General features: G+C 41.2%; 1 protein-coding gene across 1 annotated transcript in view; it reads right to left on the minus strand.

Moving 5' to 3' along the window:
* Window positions 1–1,254: 1,254 nt before the first annotated feature.
* Window positions 1,255–20,695, minus strand: part of WDR4 (WD repeat domain 4) — a 24,790-nt gene continuing 5,349 nt past the window's right edge. Inside the window, exons 2-11 of the mRNA XM_009891382.1 lie at window positions 20,175–20,237; window positions 19,298–19,444; window positions 16,933–17,089; window positions 16,199–16,311; window positions 13,728–13,788; window positions 12,328–12,426; window positions 6,639–6,703; window positions 4,925–5,108; window positions 3,956–4,025; window positions 1,255–1,436 (exon numbers count right to left, since the gene is read on the minus strand). Of these exons, the coding sequence (XP_009889684.1) occupies window positions 1,255–1,436; window positions 3,956–4,025; window positions 4,925–5,108; window positions 6,639–6,703; window positions 12,328–12,426; window positions 13,728–13,788; window positions 16,199–16,311; window positions 16,933–17,089; window positions 19,298–19,444; window positions 20,175–20,237 (1,141 nt within the window). The remainder of the gene's footprint in view (window positions 1,437–3,955; window positions 4,026–4,924; window positions 5,109–6,638; window positions 6,704–12,327; window positions 12,427–13,727; window positions 13,789–16,198; window positions 16,312–16,932; window positions 17,090–19,297; window positions 19,445–20,174; window positions 20,238–20,695) is intronic.

Below are 20,695 nucleotides of genomic sequence, written 5' to 3' on the forward strand. Positions count from 1 at the left end.
GCCAGCACTGCTCTATGCTTAAGGAGACACTTCCAAACAGAAGGATTATGAAAATCCAGGTGATATCCTACAGCACAAGACAGACTCGTGGCCTCTGGGACACACAAAAAGGACAAGACTGCAATTTTGAGCAGACATAAGCAAGTTCTGCTTCACTGCTGAATACCTGCTATTCTCAAAACAAACTACATCTCACTGTCTTACACATCAGTGCAACTAAAATTTGACTGCAAAATTTTTAAGTGTCCAGATACTCCAAAGAGGACAGCTGTATAAAGAGACCTAGAAAACTATTTATGGTTCATGGGCTAATTCTGAATACTTTTAATGGATTGTACAGATTTCTACATCTGGTTTTATGAAGTACATTATATTCCATATAGACATGATGCCATCTGGTAGATAAATGCGTATCTTCTGCCCTGTGATGAAGCAACAAGTGATCCCATAAGGCTCTTACTGCTAACTTTTCAAAAAGGTATATTTCTTGGCTAATTGCAACATGAAAGAGTTCTTGTTGAAAGAAGTAGAATGCACTCCAAGTTTTGCATATATGGCTCTCAAGTCATTTTCACAGACACACTAGGATCATATTGCAATAGAAGGATCTTCCAATAACACAAAGTTGACTGATATATTTTACTTTTACTTTCCAGTGTATAAAATCTATTTTTGCACATCTTCCTATAGAAATATGCCACAAGAAGTAATGGATTAGAAGCTAGGCAGAATCCCTATCATATAAACTGAAGGTAAAGGGTAAAACCAGAGGTGGTGAAGTCTCAACTAAAACCTTTCATATACGGCAAGAATTTTGCTACATTCCCTTTCCAATAGCCAGGTACACTAAGTTAGTTACATCAACTAACAGACCTTTTAAAAAGTTAAAAAAAAAAAAAAAAGGGCAAACACAACACAAAAGAAACAAACAAAAAAGCAAAAAAGTCACATCAACTTTAGTCTGTGCACTTCCACCTGAAGAAGAAAGCCTGAACACAGTAGGCAAAAAGAAAATCCCGTTTCAAGGAAAATACCATCTCCAATATTCATATATCATGCATTAGAGAAGCTTAGGCATATTGTAAATGCATTATCTGCTGCAAGCAGGATGTTTTCATATCAGGCTACCTGAAAACCTGAATCTGAACAGAAGCTTAAACCAGGCTTCTTCCATAATCCATTTTACATTTAAAAACAGTCCACAGTTGGATCAGTTCCTTTCAGCAAGGCAAAAGTTACAAGCTAACAACAGCATCATAGTGATGATTCTTCAGTCTTCATCTTTTTTGTTTCTCCATTCGAACCACGTTGCAGATCCTCCTGCCTTTTCTTTTTCTGCTGCTGTAACCTTTCCTCTTTCCTCTGTAGATAGGCGGCCATGTTATCAAATGAGGCCTTGTAGAGACTGTCGTAGTGTCTCTCTACACCAACAAAACCTGCAATTGGGCAAAGCAAGAACACACGTTTTAAATTCCCTTAGCAGTCTCAGCAATTACTTCTTGTACTGTAATTCTAGATAATGGCATTTCAACTCATTTACTGAGTCCTATCTATTAAGTATCAGCATTTACACCATGTAAGTCTGATTTGTATTGGTAAGCATCTGTCCTGCATTCACACAGCCAAGCATAGCCTCCGTTTTTAGGCTAAAAAATTCAGAGGCAAGCACCTGATGTTGAAGCAAAGAGGGCACACAGCTCTCTTTACGTATTGGACACTTGCAGACTTCAAGGCTTCTGTTTTTAAAGTGAGTGTTGTTGCAACTTATTGTTAGACATCCCATCGGAGCTGTTCCTCAAGACCTAAGCACTGCAAAGGGCATATGCTACCTAACTGTGCTTAGCTGACTCATCTCCTAGAGTATTAACTTAAAAAAAGCCCAAAGAAGTAGAATTCAAACAGTGCATACACAGTTCTAAGTATTCACCTTGATAGTGCTGTTGTACCTTCTGTGAACACCGTAATATTCATGACACCATCTCCAAGACTGTTCAGTTTACACGAGTTTAACAGGGGACTAACTACTATTCAAAAAACCCCAATAGGATTGTTTCTGTAGAGAATACGGAATGAGACTAGATGAGCTAGGTCTGTATTTCTAAAAATTGTTAGAGTGGTACCTGACAAAGCCAGTAACCTCTAGTTCTCTTTGTATACCTACCTTTTCCCACTTCCAAAAATTCTTGATCTTAAAGGGCACAAAAATCCAGTATTGCTAGGGTTTGGTCCTGAAGCTAGTGGGCTGCTCCACAGTAATGTACATCCAACATCCCCTTGTTTATTGGTACACAAACAAAACAACTTGCCCCCACTGGTACTCAGCAAAGCACCTGCCTTTCCCTTCAAGGGTGCTGTACTTGCATAGCAACCGATTTATTGGCCTTCAGCCCTGGGAGAAATTGCATGCTGTCAGTTTGAATACCCATGCTACTCTGTACTTGATCAGCCTGAACTAAATCTTGTTCTGTCTTTTTCTGAGATCAATTAGAACAGAATGTCAAACTGTTCAACATGTACTTCAAGACTGACCTTAAATCCTACAGATTCATCAATCAGGTGAAACAAGTTTATAAAAAGATTATATGCAGGCATTAAGACTGGGTTTAAACAATATAATGATCACCTTTTTTTAAAGAAGTAACTACCTTTTCAAGCACTAATTATGCACTGGAGTAAGTGCTCATCAAGTGAGCCTCCCCTTACTAATTAACAATAATAGACCCTGTCATCTGAGCAGTCCTCCTTTCCCAGCTGCAGATGCAGCCGGCTACCGTGTATCACAGTAATTTGCTATGCTGGCTAATTACGCTCAGAACCTCTTCCCCTGCCTGCTCTTTTTACTTCTCTGTTGCTCATTTTCACTCAGATCTCATACTTCTAATTATCTGCCTGGCTGTACCTATCAAGTCTGCAACATCTACATGCAGCCAGTCTCCCTTCTAAAGGAGTACCTGAGTTCCTTTTAGATTTCAAAGACTATGCCAACTCAGTAACAGCTGTACTCTAAACCATCCAATACTAGACATTAAGGAGACTTTACATTAGTCTGCAAGTTCCTGCAACTCTTCCACCTACGTGTGTTAATCACCTTTACCTATGACCACCAAGAACAGAACATGAGACCAGCGCGGACTGTAACACCTTTTTCAAGCAAGAAGGTTCCCAGTCTCCCAGCAAAGTACACGAGAGAGATTTCAATTAATCAACTCTCAATACATAATGAGACATCCACTAGCACATGCCACAACACAACCCTTCCCTATCCTGCAGCCATCACTGCCATAATTCCAGCTTTTAAGTAAAGCTGGGTGGTTTTTAAATACAAAATATCCTGAAAACACAGGGTGCTTCTGAACTAGTAAATGACGCATTATTTTTCTGCCAGAGACTGGAGGTGGGGCAGAAATCAAGCACAAAATGAACCAACCCTGATACCAATCAATTTCATCCCTGGGTCACATCCAGGGTCACACCCTCCAGCCCCAGCAAGCTCCATATAATCTGCCTTGCCAAGCTGGACCCAAATTGCCCATCTGTACAGCAAAGCTGCTCCTCCCATGGTATTCCAATTCTTACTATCTCCACTGTACTTCTGATAAGGTATCACGCCCAGGTAAGACAACAAACAACAGTATTTGATATCACAGCATTAAGACAGACTCTAGCAACTCTGTAATAGGGTGTTTAGATACATCCCTGTGATAAGGTGTCCATGTAAAACAGTTATAATGCTGTAATTCAGATTTAAATACCTACATCATTTTGTGGTAACAGTAACCTGAATGCGCTTCACGATACCTTCCATGCCAGATGGAGCGATGTAACTTAGAAAACTGAAATATTAAGCAACTTCCAACAGCCAGCTGAATTGACCTCAACTCTGATTTTGCTTCCCAAGTCTTACACTTTAGCTGTAACAATTGCATTTACTGGGCCTTTCTGACAAGTTTCTCACCTTCAAACACTGTCCAGTTGTCTTGAAGATATTTTGACATTTTCTGTAATCCTTTGTCATCAGTTACAGGCTGGGAAAAGAAGGAACATTGCATGATATTTTGGGAATAATAAACAATTTCATGTTTCACAGCACACGGTAAAATTCAACAGCTCTCAGACGAGTACAGTGAAAGGAGAAGGAGTGTAAGCCTTCCATGATGTCTTTTAGGCTCCTTTTTCCCAGGACTGCTACAGAAACCTGGCCTAAGATCATGTGTTCTGCTGGGGAAGCTTTGCAGCTTGAAGAAAAAGAAAATGGATTCCCACTTACTAATCTTTGAGGAAAAGAAATATCACAAGGAGCGTATAAGGGTCAAAAAAGTTTCATTTAAAACCACTTCACAACTATACCATAATTAGCTGGACACTTAACAAGGACAATAAATTAGTTTCCAGTTGTTTAATAGACTATTATAGAGAACTCGATAGCGCATCCCTCAAATTTGACTCTCTGTTGTCAACAAAAAAAATAATCCCCTAATGCTTCCAGAATGCCTTGTCCCCCGCAAAAGGATCCCTCAGAAGCAGGCACAGAGAAGGCCGTATGGAAAGCATTCCTGAGCAAACCACAAAGGGATTTTGTTGGTTTGTATGTTGTTTTTTTTAAATAATCAAGTGTAGCACACAGAAAGCACAGGCAATGGTTTAATGTACTGAGTGCAACTGCTGACAACCACTCTGCTTGATCCCACTATGCCAGATGTTAGCTTTACCAGAGAAGAGACTGGTATTCATAACAAGCTCTCAGCGTCTTTGTGTTATACACGGGTGACAGAAGTAGAATGAGATGTGTATTTATGAATTTTACTCAGTCTCAAGACATAGAGAAGTTTGCCATTTAGCTTCCAAAGAACATAGTTTACTCCATTTTTGTTATGGCCTCAAGACAACACAACATTAAGAATGTTAGCATAACAAAAGTATCTACCTTCCACTGTCCATCACATGGTCTGTACAATTGAAGAGGAGCTTCACTGTCTTCCTCAAAAATCCATAGATCTCCTGTTTCCTCAAATGCAATGTCCCAAACTTTATGTTTCAAAGAGATTTGCTGTCTGTAAATTAGCTGCTGGGCAATGGCATCAAGCTGAAAGACGTAGACTGTGGGAATACTTTTGAAAGGAAAAACTTAATTACCATTATTACCAAATCCACCTACAGCCATCACTTGTACAGCAAACTACAAACACCCACTCTAATTCCAAACAGAGCCAAAGCAAAGTCATTAGGAATTGCAAAAAATACCCTAATACTTCAAGTGCAGTTTGCTTACACGATCCAAGGCAGAGGCTGCAAATACCTAACTCGTCAAATGGCTTTTCAAGTGTTATATGAAAGAAAAAGCAGTCAACGCTGCCTTTTCTTTAAAAGAAAAGGTAGTAAAGGGAATTTCAGAAGGATTACTAAGGATTTATATAATGAGTGTTGCATCATAGCACACTGGCCTACAGAACTTCACTTGATGGAACACCTAGCTGACACCAGTCAAAATAAAACAGGAAAGGAATTACATGGCGGGGAAGGAAGGAGGGAATGAGGGGGACAGGAAACCTCAACACAGCTGAAGAATAGGACTCTGGCACTGCACTCATACCTCCCATCTGCACTCACTCCTCTAACAGCCACAGCCTCTATGTGCAGAGCTTCCTAACCTCCCTGGGACAGGTCCCCAGTGTGCCAAGCAGGACGCCCCGGCTCCTAAGTTGCCTACAAGGTCCACATGACAGCGCTGTTCAGAAACACAGGGCTGTGGAGCTGGAAATAAAAGCCTGACACAGAGCACAGCATGGCCCCTGGGGTGACACAGGCACAGCCCTCGGCTGACATGGCTTCCCCTTCCAGGGCCAGTTTGGATGCCCATGCAGAAGGTGTGATGGGAAGCAGCTAAGGCTTCTCACTCCGGCAAGAGCAAGTTCACCGAGAAGACAGATTGCCAATCTCACTATACAAGCAGCTCTGGCAATCTCTCCCTTTCCTGTTGGCAAGCTTTTGTCAGGAAGAACAGCTTCCTTGGCAGGCTTAAGGTGCTGTGGAAAGAGAGGGGAAGAGGGCTTGTCCATTCCCACAAGACATTTTCCCGCCAGTTGGATCTGTAAGGTTCCTCGGTGCTTAGGCCCTTCAGTTCCTGAGCACTCTCTCCTTACTCAAACACATACATTTGAACCCAAAAGTCAACATAGCCTCTCCACACTTTTCAACTGAAGCAACGCTGTGGTTTTAAACAGAATGGCTGAACCCATTTACAGGAGCAGAATAGAGTAACAGAAGTTTGGCCGCTCCATCGCCACAGCACCCTGAACGAAATGAGACCCAAAACACATGGGTCAAGCGCAGCGATTTAGGTAGACATCCTCAGCACCAAGCAGGGCTCTCATTCATCCTAGCTTTGCGTTTCCTTCCATAAAGGAAAAACATCACAAAGTCTGCAAAATTTACCTAAGCTGGGTAAACCCTCGCATTCACCTCTACGCTCAGACCAAGGACAATACGGACTCAGAGGCCACCGGCATGCCTGGGATGCTTGGAGATCCACAGTCCCAAGTACTTCAGACTAGGGGAACGTTAGGACAGCCAACAGGGAAAGCTGCTTTTGCCTGTGCAGGAGCTATGATTATTTCAGCCATTATTCCATTTATTCTTACCAGTCACAGAGAATGGCAACATAATCACCTTGACAGCAGTAGGTTATTCTTGACACAGGGTACTTCTATTAGGAAAAGAAAAATAAACATCGTTGTAAGTTAAGGCCACTTGTGGGCAGAAAATTCACATTCCATTTCCTGTCTTAGCCTTTAAAATTTAGCAGATGTATTAATTTACAGTAATTATACCAGTGTTCGCTGTTTTATGAAGTTTTCCACACCTCTCCCTTCACAGCCATCCAGAGATCAAATGTAAAGGTTTTAGTGAACTACTCTTAACAAACAAATAGATGAAAGAAAGTACACCACCTTCAAATATTCTCTCCTGCAATGCTAATGGCAAAAACATCAACATTAAGCCTGCTCAGCCAGAATATCACACTAGCATCTTAGAGATTATACACACAAGCCATTAGCTGCTGTTATGTTTGTTAAAAAAAAAAAAACAACACAGACAGTGATGCATAGCTAATATCCTTGCTGTGTTGTCTCTGTTTTCAACCTGTGTCTGGGCGAATCCATACTGCTTAATCAAAAACGTGTTCTGAAGAATAAGACAAGACTGCCTGAGGCCATTTTCCTCTTAAAAAAAAAAACAACAAAACAACCTCAAAGCAGAAAAAAAATCCCAAACCCAACAACAAAAACCTCACATCGCACTCCTAATGTAGAAGTTATATATTTTTTGGGGGGGGAAGAATCGGAGAAATACCTTTGCTGCACAAAACATACTACTTGAAATATATAACTACTGAGGCTCCTTGAGTGGGAAGTAAGAACCTGGGAGGAGCAGAGAAACTGCAAGAAGATGCCCTAGGGTGCCTTTTCAAAAGTATCCGTTATGCAATGCCAAAGACAAAACTGCAAAGGCAAAAGGCTGGTTCTCAAGTAGATTTTATAAGGAGCAATAACATCAGCACTTCTGATTAATAAAACCTTCCTACTAGAGAAGTAGTGAGTTATTCGCTTTAGGGCAAGAAAAAGACATCTTCTTGACCCTCTGCTGGCAGAATTCAGATGCATCCTCAGTTCCTCTTTCCTTTTACCCACTTCCAGCCCTCATCTCTTTCCCTAACACCACACTGGTCACTAGACAGAACCTCTGGTTCACCAGGTTAAGCTGGATTTGAGAGTAACCACAGGATTTTACCCTTTGAGCTACCAGCTGATGTATAGACATTGTCAGGCTGCTTGTTTCGGGATTTTACAATCGATGTAGGAAAGGCAAAGCAAGCTGTACAGCTTCCAAACGTTCAAGTCAGCAAGTTTAATACCAGAAGCTAACTGTTTTGTCAACAGTACACAAAGCAAGTACTACAAGATAAACCAACTGCAGGAAAGAAAGTTAATTAATGGTATAAATACAGCTGAAAACCAGGGTTGCACAGTGCAACTCCAGCACATAAGAAAAAATATGAAATCCATTGTGTGATACAATCTCATGGCGGGGAAAGCAAGAACAACGGCATGCACACACTTTTCACTCACATACTCGATTGCCTGTTTGGACAGAAGAGGAGCACTTTATAAAAAACGTTATCAAAAGGATGATATGTTTCAGAGCTCTTGGGAACAGATGGGACTAATCTCTTGCTACTCTGCAGAACTACTAAGCTGTTAGTCTACATTTAGCATTGGGACCCAGGACCCCTCTTTAAGACGGACATAAAAAATGCTTACAGTTCCAAATACCGGGTAGGCTGAGTGGGCTGAATCAGAAAGGTTTTCTGTGGCTAATACATCTAAATGTAGTTATTGCAGCAGGGAGCCATTTACACTGCAGCTGTAGAGTAGAAACGACAGCTCCTATTGTAAACCACCACTGGGTTCTTTAGACATTTAAGGGAACAAACCAAGATATAGATATATACATAAAAAAAACCCCCAAACCTGTGATATTTTTTTCTAATGACAAAGCTCTGCCTCTCTGCCTGTCTCATGACAAACGTGCAGGGCAAGTGCAGCGCTGGGAAGTGCCCACCTACGCAACTGAGGGCTTTATCAGAGAGACAAAGGTTCTGCAAACTTGGAAGTATGCAGCAGCTCTCCCCCACCCTCACTGGGGGGAAGAGAGGAGGAGGCTTTTTTAATTTGAACCAAGTAATTATTCACAGTTGGACAGAGACAAGAAAATGCATCTTCTTTGCAAGCTCTTTCCTTTCCATGTGTGGGCAAGCTAACAATCAACAAAGTGCATGCAAGCCCCAGAGTAGTCTCAAGTTCAAGGACAAGCCTACAAAATCAGTTATAGAAGAGCTACAAGAGCAGTCTGCGATAAACAGATGTTCACTTGATACTCTCTGAACTTACTCAGCATTTATATGACACTGTTATCAGCTTGCCAACACCTAAAAATTAACTTTTGATGTCATCTGTGAGAAGAGGTGACCCTATGAAAAATTAGTGTACTGAAACATTGGGGTAGAGTTGTGCAATTCATGTTCTGGACTTTAAACAAGCTTCTGCTGTCAAGAGGATCAGATGAGGTGAAAGCTCCAAAGCACGAAAAACATTTATATAGCACTACGAAATTGAAGAATTACTCCCATTCTAGTGGGAAAATGAACTGGGGATCTGCAACCCATCAGCTGAAACCAGTGCTACACTGCTCAAAAACACTCCTACATTCCCAAAACAGACATATATTCATCATCTGCCAAGCAAAATAAGCCCACATTTATGTGCTTACATGACCCACCACTACTGATGATTCTGTTATTATTGTGCTTCAAGTCGTGTTTGAAGCTTCAGTGCATTCATAGTGGTTATCAATGGTAAAAATTAAATGCAATGCAAAAGAAAAAAACACTTATATCCCCATCTGATCTTTGATTGCCAGAGTCACTTGCAGACAGCATGCTAGTTACAATCTAAAAAGTGCTGACAAGAGATTGTTCCCTTAAATTCAGACTATAAATGTCACACTAGGTTGTGAAGATGATCTTTGATACACCTGGATACACAACACAACTAAATACTACCACCAGGCGTCATCTCTGGCATTTCTAGCACTATGATGCCAGCAAAACACAAGTCTCCTTTCCCCTTTGGTCCTGCTGGCCAGTGAGACAGTAATTGTTCTGACAGAAGTACATATTTACAGCTGTGTAGCAATACAGCACAAAGGTAGCAATGCACCACATTAAGGTTTACATCTGTCATTTATCTTTCGGTAATCACTGAGACACTGCCTGATCACTGTTCCAAGTACACACAAACTCTGGAAGTCAACTGAGTCTTCTGCACCCTTCAAGCATCATGCAAACTTCGTGTCATTGGAGACAGAGTTTAAGACGCCTGTAACAGCTGGCAGTAAGCAGAATTTTGCAGATTCAAAGAATGCTGAGGCTTCCACAACCACCATTAGGAGACACTAAAACATGCCAATGGGTAGAAGAACAGCAAAACACTGCAGGAACACAGTTTATTAACTGACTTGTTATATTTATTAACTCAGTTAGTGGGTTTTCCCTTTCTCTCATTGTTAACTCATACTGGGCTAAAGAAGTTAAACAGAGATTTCTCAAACAGTCAAAGGGAACCCCAACTTTCTACTGAGAGACTCCATCGGTATACAGAGTATGCTATGGAGGGGTCTTTGTCAGGTGTGTTAGGAGGCAAAGGGAGTATTACTAATCTACATTCAAAAGCATTCGAAGAGAGTTGGAGCTTTTTGCCTTTTTTAAAAAAAAAAAAAATTTAAATTAATTCCTGCTTGCAGCAACAGGTTTTTTTCCTCTAACATTTGTTAGTTTATGCAGTGCTATATTCAAGGCTCATTATACACTTTATTATTTTTGATACATTTGTTTGTATGCAACGGAGTTAGGATTCAGCATGAGATCAAGCACTGTTAATTTACATGCAAGCCATCTTACAAAATGCTAAGCCAGTCTAAGCAACAAGTAGCATTTTTAAAATCAATAGGATTCCCCACTTCACAGCTAGTTGCTTACTAGTCCTCAATGATCCAATAAAGCTAGAAGGCAAAGTATTTTAAAATAAAACCATTCTACCCCGCAAAAGAAATGCCTTGCAACATTACTGCAGACACAGATTCAAAAGCATCAAACTATGCTGTTTCAACAGAGCACTCTTATTAACTACTTTTGAACCCTTTGGTTTTGAAACTCCCTGAGCCACTTATTTCCAGAAGGCTGTAAGTGGCAAAGTAATTTTGTAGGTCTGCCTCAAACGTGATTCTCCATTCCTCACTCAAATCCTGCTGCACCCAGACTACAAGAGGATACCAGCTACGTGGACTTGTCACCTAACTTGGTACACCCTTTTTTTTTTGCTGGTGAAAAAACCCAGCAGTAGCTACTTCAAAGACTTCAAGCACTAGACTCAAGCTGAGATGAGCCAGAGACCTCATGAATGTCTACAAGAGGTCTGTAGCTCAGGCATGCTTAAAGTATATCTTCAAGTTCAGGAGCAGGTTAAACTGTCCATACAGATACTACCCAGAATTTCTGCTATCAGGAATTCTAGGCAAAACCCCCAAGATTTCCAGTATCCAAGCTTTGAATGCTGTGATGCCAGTGGCTACTCTCCTGGGCTTACATAGGGACAGAAAGCTGCATGTTATCACTCCAACACAAAGAACAACTTGCTGATGTCTTCTGCACAGAAACAACCTGTTTCAGGTCTGTCCCTAGAAGCTTGGTCCTTCCGTGGGTAGTGCTCCCAGTTCAGTAACTGGGAATCCCACTCATAAGATCAGGCCAGACCTACATACACAGCAAAGAATCTCTGAGAAATATCCAGGAATGGCTCCCGACTGTTGGGAGAGGCTGCACACAACACACTTCGACTAACCAAAACCACAACAAAACACAAGGGAGGGAAGACAGAACTTTTCAATTCAATTTCAGCCTGGATGTGAATTCCACAGCGATTCTGCCTAACAACCATACATGGCTACACGCTTCTCACTCACCAACTGGGAGACAGCTGTGGTCTTCAGAGAAAGAAATATTTTTTAGAGATTCACATGAAAAACACACCCAGCAGCACGGGTGGTATGATGAACAACTCTTAAATGACTCAACAGATTAGCAGCTGGCTTAATATGATGTACACAGCAGGAAAAAGAACAAGTGCTGTTTTACTGCTAATAGGTCGTATGCCAATTCACATGACAAGAAAGAACAGAACCAGAGATCAAGTACTACCAGAACCACTTCTCACATCAGATTAGCACCCAAATCACAGTAGCACCCCAAAAGTGTACGTATCACACACTCATGAATAGGCTGCAGGATAAGGAGACCTCCTGGGGTATTCAGTTGTCACATGGGACTTGTACATTTTCATTTTGGACACTGCGCAGCTTCAGAACAACCCAAAGGAACAAGCCCAGTGTTTTGACTCCACAAGGCAGTACTATCACAGGTGGCTGGTTACAAACACTACAAAGCTTCTTTCTGCTCAGATAAAATTTCAAGCGTTAAAGGCGCAATTTAATTAGTTTAAAAATGGGTGATTTTTTAGATCTTTCCACTGTTACAGGTTATTTTCTGCCTCAGAGACTTTCCCAAAATCCCAGGCTTTTATAACAGTTTCTAGGTCTCACATAAGTTCCAAACCCACCGAAAGAAAGGAGGCACTCCTCAGAAAATGCAACAAACATGTTTGGGAGTCACAAGGATCAGGAGTGTAGCAAAAGCACTAACACACATGGGCGTACCTGGTCAGGTTTGGTTGTCTCAGGCCCACAAATGCTACTTAGATGACAGCAGTACACTTCTTCCCCGCTTTTGTACTCCCAAAGTCTCAGAGTCGAGTCCTGGACAGACAGAAGTAGACACAAGCCGATTACTAACAGCACCTCAGGCAAAGAGAGGCCTTCAGCTAAATCCCATTTCCCTGAAGAGCTTCCCACAGAAGCTGCTAAACAGTCACTTAGTTAAGACTTCAAATTGCAGATAAAGCATTTTAATGAACATAATTTTTCTCCTCAATTTTAAATTATTCAATCATGCTAACTTGAATTCTCCTTTTGAAGTGGAAATTGGGTAGCTGGAGGAGCGCATTTCAAATCTGTCTCAAATAACACAGTACTACACGTGCCCAGCATTTTAATGGCAATTCTTTTAGGTTGCCCTTCTCTGGCCCCACTCTTGTTATCACCAGAATTCTCATTTGATTTAGTAACCTCCTGGAGAGAAGCTAAACACCTCTCTGGAAAAAGAGAGTCATCAAAGAGCATTTGCTAGGAATGAAATACAGCCGCACGCAGCACTAACACGAGAGCTGCTTAAAGAATTAGAGGAACAAGAGACAAGAGCTTAGGGAAGCAAGAGCAGCAGCTGAAACCAAATACTAAGAATTACTATCATCTTCACATTTTCACAGAAAACTTTGTTTCCTATGCCGTTTTTTTCATCTGGGAAACAAGGAATATCGTTCCCCTTCTTTTAGAGCAACTCCATCTACCCACTTTACCCATCAGTTTAAGAAAAGGACTGAGAGGAGAGAAAGGAGGGAACACTTAATTCTTCAGTCCTCATCCAAGCACTGTGTAGCACTGCACTTCAAACTCTACACAACATGCACTCAACATACTATGAGGACATAGAGACAAGGACATAATTCGGAACAAGTCTCACAGGGGAAAGCATGTGGGAAGGTGAAGAGGGAACAGTTGTCTTATCTTAAGAGCTCTAAAAAAATAAAAATCTGTGAATCTAAGGCCATTAATTCTCAAGACACTCATTATTATGGCAGGCTGACATAATATCCATTTGCTTCAAAGTTGTTAAAATAGTCCAATGATTAAAGTTTGTCTGTGCTGCAAAGCAAGACTTAATGATGAAGAAATACTGAGGACTTTGTGATTTCTCCATCCCAGAGACCTTAATAAGAACCTAGCCTTGCTGTAAACACAGTAAACGGCACTTATACGATCTAACAATAGAATGGCTGAAGAGAAAGCTGAGAAAGGGAAGGAGAGAGGGGGCATGCTGGAAACCACAAGAGATTATTCCAAGTATCCCATGGAACTTGGAGGAAATACAAGCAAATAATGGTTTTAAAAGTCTAAACTTTTCAACAAAAATACTTTTTTGAAGAAATTGCAATACATACCCCAGAAGCTGACAAGAGCAGGTCAGGATAGTTGGGTATTACAAGTATTTTGCTTACAAACCTAAAGGGGAGGTAGTCAAAAGTTGAACTCTTGCGTGACACTGGTCTTTGAACACATACAATAAGAGAACACACCAATTTTAAAAATAATATTATAACAGACAAGCAAACAGATTCACCACAACAAGCCAGTTAAGATGAAGAAAAAGTATGTCTGCAGTACTTAATATAGTATATATACTACACAAACTACCGACCTTCTACTTAATAGAAAAATTATTTCCCCACCTGCATTCAAGGAATTCTACTGACTTCCTCCCAACTGAGAACACTGCCATTTAGACAAAAAAATGCCAATGGAGATAGATTTACTCGGGTACCATGCTCCCCTTTCACAATTCATGTCGCACATTAAAAACATGAATCACCAGATGCTTTTAAACCATAACAGTGATGACTTGGCTTTCAGAGTACCATATCTCTCCCATCCCAGTTGGAGATTACTCAAAAGCAATCTTTAACAATTTTAAAACAAGCATGTGGCAATTTACCACCAGTGTCCACATTCAGCCAGAAACCTTGTTTTTTCAGAAGTATGTAATATTGCTATGTCTACCATGACTTCTCTTTGCTAAGTAATGAGGACCTGATCTTCTGGAGTTCGTGACTACCTGCGAGCTCAGCAACTTAAAATGTAGTGACCTGAGCAGAACATTAGCTGAGAGGTACAGTCTTGCTTTTGAAAACAGGCATAATTTTAAGGCCATTTAAAAAAAGAAAGAGAAAAAAAAATAGAAGGAAGATATCTGCTCACTGTAATATAAACTTTCATGACAAAGCAGAAATGGCGGGTGCAGGCAGGCATAATAGATCCAGAAAGAATCACCATGCACCCCCGTGAAAGAAGAAAATCCACGAGCATAAAACAAGACAATTAGAGCTGCTGTATGTAATCGTTTGCTTATTCATTCCTAATTTAAATGTTGAATTTTTAAAATATATTTCAATCAATTTACACTAAGTGCCTTTCCACTCTGCGGCCACTAATGAACTCTTTGTGCAGACACAATAGCCCCCATTTAAAAGTGTCTTTCTGACCATCAAGTTCTATTCATTAGAAAGTACAACCGTGTACACAGTAGGTGGAAACATCAGACGTGGCTCTTAAATATGCTATAGAGAAACTGATGTGATCAAAGACTACTTAGATCTTTAACATGAGTAGTCTTTCTTTTATATGATGCCAATTCTACACACGTTGGACTACCAAATGATGTTATTAAAATCAGACTGACACTCCAAATTAATCTGTGTCCTAAATGCTCTCTTAAAACATTTTGGTAAGTTTAGATAGGTTGCCACCCATATCTCAGGCTCCCCGGTTGCACCGCCTTTCTTTTAACTCTTGTTTCTGACTTAGCAAGTTGACTGCACTATATGTGCATCACTTTATGGAAAAATGTGCCTGGAATGGTGGCATTATCCCCCCAGTAACTCAGCGGCCAGACAAGCAGAATTAGGTGCATTCTCTGCCCTATGCAGGGTCGTGTCTTCTCTGCTACCTGGTCGCTGTGAACTTCAAAATGTGGCCACTCCAAAAAAATTTGCACAACCGCCCCCCCCCCCCCCACTCAAAAACCCTAACAACTGACAACAAAAACCTCCAAAAAGCCCACAAAGCCACATAGAGGTGGAAGGCAAAAGTGAAGAGACTTTGAAAATATCACAACTCACAGACGTTTTAAGCAGGAAAATGTAGAGGGAAATGTCTTTTAAAAGTCTGTTTGCCAGTTGTGTCTTCTTCATGGGAAACGACTACTGAAAATGGAAAGTACAGTCCCTCCTGTAGGCTGAAAAGGAAGTCCCGATACATTGGCTAGAAGATAACCCCTATTCCTATACCAAAAGGACGACCCATGTCCTAGCAAACCAAAGCACATCTGAATCACATCAGTCTAGCGAGCAGGCTCCTTTGCTGCCTTCCACTCTTCAGATCACTGTAATTATAAGGACCTTCACTTCAGGATTGAGGAGAAATGAAAGGAAGGGAAAGATCATCCTTCCTGTTTTTATGCAGAGTGAACCCTGCACTTTACTAGGCTTTGTAACGCAGCAGAACATCTTTCTAAAGGGATTTCCCCTATGATTCACCTTCCACAGATCCTTTTACTTGCCTAAGTGTTCTTGCCGATAGCAATTGAACCAATCTCAAGAAAAACACCAACTATGAGAAAGGGCTCACTGCAGTCTAATGTCTAGACAGAAAGTGCTCCAACCCTCCTTTTGGTGGTTTTTTTTTTTGTATTACCACAGAACCTACAAGTCCTTTAAAGGTCCCTTCCAACCCAAACCATTTTATATTCTAACATAGACCTAGCTGTTGTTTAACGTGATTTGAGGAGACAGTAATTTCATCCACTGAGGCACAGTGAAGAGCTGCATACAGTAACTTTTCTCCACAACAAACTTACTCTTTGTGTCCCAGACAGTAGGACACAATATTATAAGGAGCCTTTGCCAAGCTGACTCTGATCTTCTCATCTCTGTCTGCAGTTAGGATGTACCGGTCATCAGGACTCAGCGCCTGTTGGTAAAGGGAGAGTTTTAATGCCCAGTAGTTAAATGTTTGCTTTAATACAGTTCTTCATAGCCAGGAGGGGAAAAAAAAAAAACAAAAACAAACCCAACAGTAAAATATCTATTTCTCCTGACTTTGAATGGCAGCTGCAAGCTTTAAGCCATAGCCATGCTTTTCCACTGACAATGGAAGCATAAATCTTTATGACAGTAACTTTCTCACTCACTAAGATAAGCAACATTGACTACCAAGTCCAGTGAAAGCCACTGAGCTCCAACATTACAGGCAGAAGCCCCCATTGCGTCTTAAAAAGAAAGAACTTCCTACATTGAAGAGCTCAACTGACATGACAGACTGGGTGAATTCCCATAGACGTTCCATCAAGTCTTCTGTGACGGTAACACGAAGGCTTTTTGAACACTCACACTCCCAGAATAGATAACCCTTTGGTAAGCTTGTTTCTTTACCAAATTCTGCCAACACAAACTCAGTAGGAAGAAACCCAGACCACGTACTTCACTTACATAAAAGAGAACTCCCAAATCTCAGACAAGAGCAGCAACGAAAGACCCAAACACAAGCAGTAATGCAGGCTTGTACACTAACGTCATGGAGGCACGAACTTACCACATCCAGTAGCAGAGACAAATGACCCAGCTCAAGTTTTCCTTCTGCTTGGGAGTCTGTTATTGAGTAAGAATAAACATCACCAGACTTGTCTGCAACCAGAATCTTATCATCTGCAGCTGTAATAATCAGGGAAGTGCATCTCCTTTTCACCAACCTGAAAGAAAAATGACATAGTTTGAACAGTGCTGGACGGCAGCTTCAGCAAGTCTGGATTCAGACCCAGTTAAACAAACCAAGGGACTGGATGAAAAGCTCTCAGATGCAATATTCTTGAAATGGCAGCAATAAGAATAACGTTAAGGGAGGGTATGGGGCCAAAACAGCGCTTTTGAGACCTTTTAAACGACTAAACTATGTCATAGCAAACACCTGGGGAGGTGGCAGAAAAAAAAGAGAGATCATTAAAGCTGCATGCCTGCATTTTGCTTATGTGCTCTCTCAACTGAGCATTTTGGCTAGGCAGCCTTCCAGAAAGATGGCAGACTAATACAAGTTAAAAATGGCAGAAAATACAAGTTGAACACACAGGAAAGAGAAGACAAGGTAGGAGTTCTACTAGTAAAAGCTGTTTACAGCAACACATCTAAAAACTACGCTGAAACTGTTTCTCCAGTTGCCACTCCATTCTATAAAAGGAAGTCCTCCTTATGAGCTTCAAGGACTCTTTCTCCTTGCAGCTAGAGTCAGAGACACACAGTTGTAGGGTACCTTGTCCAGGCAAAGCCCTAAACTTGAACTCTGACTTTCCCTCATCTTCTGCAAGTATCTTATAGTTCCAGTTGCTAGTGTAGCAGGTAACAGTTCTCTTAACAACTTTTCACGTAAATGTAAGGGACACAGATGTGAGAAAACAAGTTTTAAAAAAGGTTTAATCACTTACTTAGTCTGGAGAATGCTTCTGCAACTTAAAAACTATTGTTATTACTGTTATTCTTTTCTTTTCGTAACATCTCTTTTCCAAACTCCTCTATGACCTGTGTGTTAACACAGGACTGTGGACACTGGGGATCATAGGGAATTGACGTTTCTATTCACCTACTCTGAAATTCAGTGACCATCCAGAGGCAAAAGAACAATATACTGCACTTCAGGTAGGAAGCCAGAAATTCTAAAACTTTTTGGTGACTGTTTAAAGGAACATCATAACAATGGCAAAAGATATAAGACAAGATGCTTACTAACACGTTGCAAGCTCAGGCAGCACAGTTTCAAAACAGGTTACCTTGCCAACAAGGAAAAGTCTTGCTCCAAGTTCATTGTACTGCCTTTGATCTTAAGCACAAAGATTCAAAAGTTCCCTTGTCTGAAACCAGCTGACTACAAAAGCTAGCACCACATGAAGCCTTTTATACAGCTTGCCACAAAACACCAACACAAGTTACACAGCTCAACTTTGGCATTCTTTCGCCCCTATTCCCAGTTTCCTAATAGGAAGTAGTGACGTTCACAAAAAATCCAGCTGTGGTCCTACTTGATCTTTTCACAGAAAACTGAAGCATCAAACAATTAGCCAATAGCATATTATGGGCAAGACATACAGGGCAAGGCAGCATGGAAGACAGAATGCAGAATGAACAGAATTTGACATTTGGGTTTGTTTTTTTTTTTGTGATTGTTTACTCACTACAACATTGGTTAACCCACCAAAGGTCCATCATGCACCCTACACACACAGCCAAGCTGACAGAGACTCAATTTTGTTTTTCAACCAGGGCCTCAGATATGTCAGAGACCACCGGAAGCAGAGACATCACACGTGGAGGTACCTTCTTCGGAAGTCCTTCATGGTCCTCTTTTTTTACAGACAATTGCCACAAGCAGGAGCAGCAGAAAACTTGTAACTGGAGGACCTCTGGTGGACAGTTACAGACTCTTTTCTCAAGAGGATCATACTACAGAAGGGAAACAGTTGGCAGCATGTCTAAAGATAGGCTTTCAGGAGAGTTCATAAACTCCCCAAAACATCTTCTCCTCCAAATCAACAGAAATGGACAGTGTGCTCACTAAATTGCTCAGTATCGCTCTTACAGGCCCAACCTTAAGTGTTCGCTGGCAGCGTGTTAAGTTTCAGTTCTTAAAGATACAAATACCATCTTCCGGAATAAGAAAAGAGATTATCCTTTCCTTGGCCAATGATATAGACATCTGCACTCCCATTCTTGATATGAGGCACACCACACATCACTTGACAAATAGCTTTGAATTCCCAAGAACGTTAAATTTGTTTGAGCAAGTACAAGGAAAAGAAAGAGGAAGCTTAGTGATAACACATGGCAACATCCCAAGCACTATTCTTTTATAACTTTAAATTAATCAGCAATAACTCCATAACGAAGTGCCATGCAACAGCCTGCTTCCTTACCTGACGCTAATACATTCCCAGGAAGGCTTTGTACGGAACAGAATCAGACGTTTGCTGTCATCTGTCAAGGCAAAATAATCTCCTGATGGGGAAAAGGCAAAAGCTAGGATGTCATCACTTCCTTTATCTGTCGGGTTTCCATCCTGTCTAATAGAGAGGAGGGGAACAACAGTTCACAACCTGAATTGCTGAAATCCTTATGAAGAGAAGGTTGTTCTCACACCACCAAGGAGGAGCACGAAAAACAAAGTACAATGCTAAAAGTTTTATTTGTGCTTAAAAATGTTGAACCCACTTGAACATTAATGCAAGGAAAAAAGCCAAGAAAAAGGAAACTGACACAAGGCCTTAGCCTGTATCATTACTCGCCTAAAAAACCTGCTAGGGTTTGTGCTACCACATCTTGATACAAATTTAGGGGAAAACAGTAAAATTGGCTACAGGAAAAACAATGTCCAGAGGCTGAATTTAAACTAAGAAAGATTCTTTCAGTTTTTGAAATCTCATGACTTGGAGAGCAGACCTCAAGGAGAAGCTGTGTACTGGCTCGTGTTTTTATCTAACTGTCTAATAAAAAATATAGCATTTTTCCATGTCTTGACGGAGAACAGTCATACAGAATCACTGATTATACTACTGGTGTTTCTCTAAAAAACAAAAAAGGTACAGTCTTCCCTCTGGAGTGAAAAAGAAACAAACAAACAAAAAAATACATACACATATATCCATCAGGGTTAGCAGAAACCACCTAGCCATCACCTGAGCAAGGAGTTATCCCATGACTTTATTATCTTCACTGCCACATACCCTCAGCAGGAGATGCACCCTCTGGGAAAAGAGCAGATTGCCTCAATCTGCCTACGCAGATTTTTCTCACCCTTTATTTCCTACGGTCGTCTTCTCCGCATTGATGCAATCATACACGAAGAGACTATCATCACTGCAAACGAAGAACAACAGACTAAACCCACTGGAACCAGGACAGCTGTGACCTTAACCACTGACTGTCAACTACTTTGTAACGCGACATTACTTCGCGGTTAGTTGTGCAGCTGACCCCTATCTCGAGAAACGTCGTGTCCCCCCCCCACTCCCACCCCTCCACCCGCGAAACGGGCTCCCAAAGCGCTAAGAAGTACAAGTCCTCGGATTGCACATATATGCCAAAAAAGAGACATCGTCACCTGTTGGCGAAGTAACCGTCATGTTTTACTTTTGTCAGGCTTCGCGTTATTTGTCGCTAGCGTCCACCCTGCCGTTCACGCGCCAGTGACGTACATTTGGCGGTGCATAACCGGGCCACAAAACCGTTAAGACTCTAAAGCGGTATTTCGGTAACAGAAGGCGCACACCACGAACGCCTGAAGCCCCGCGGCCTCCTCCTCCTCCACCGCCGCT

The sequence above is a fragment of the Charadrius vociferus genome, unplaced genomic scaffold, assembly GCF_000708025.1.
Source record: "Charadrius vociferus isolate BGI_N301 unplaced genomic scaffold, ASM70802v2 scaffold298, whole genome shotgun sequence".
Taxonomy (NCBI): domain Eukaryota; kingdom Metazoa; phylum Chordata; class Aves; order Charadriiformes; family Charadriidae; genus Charadrius; species Charadrius vociferus.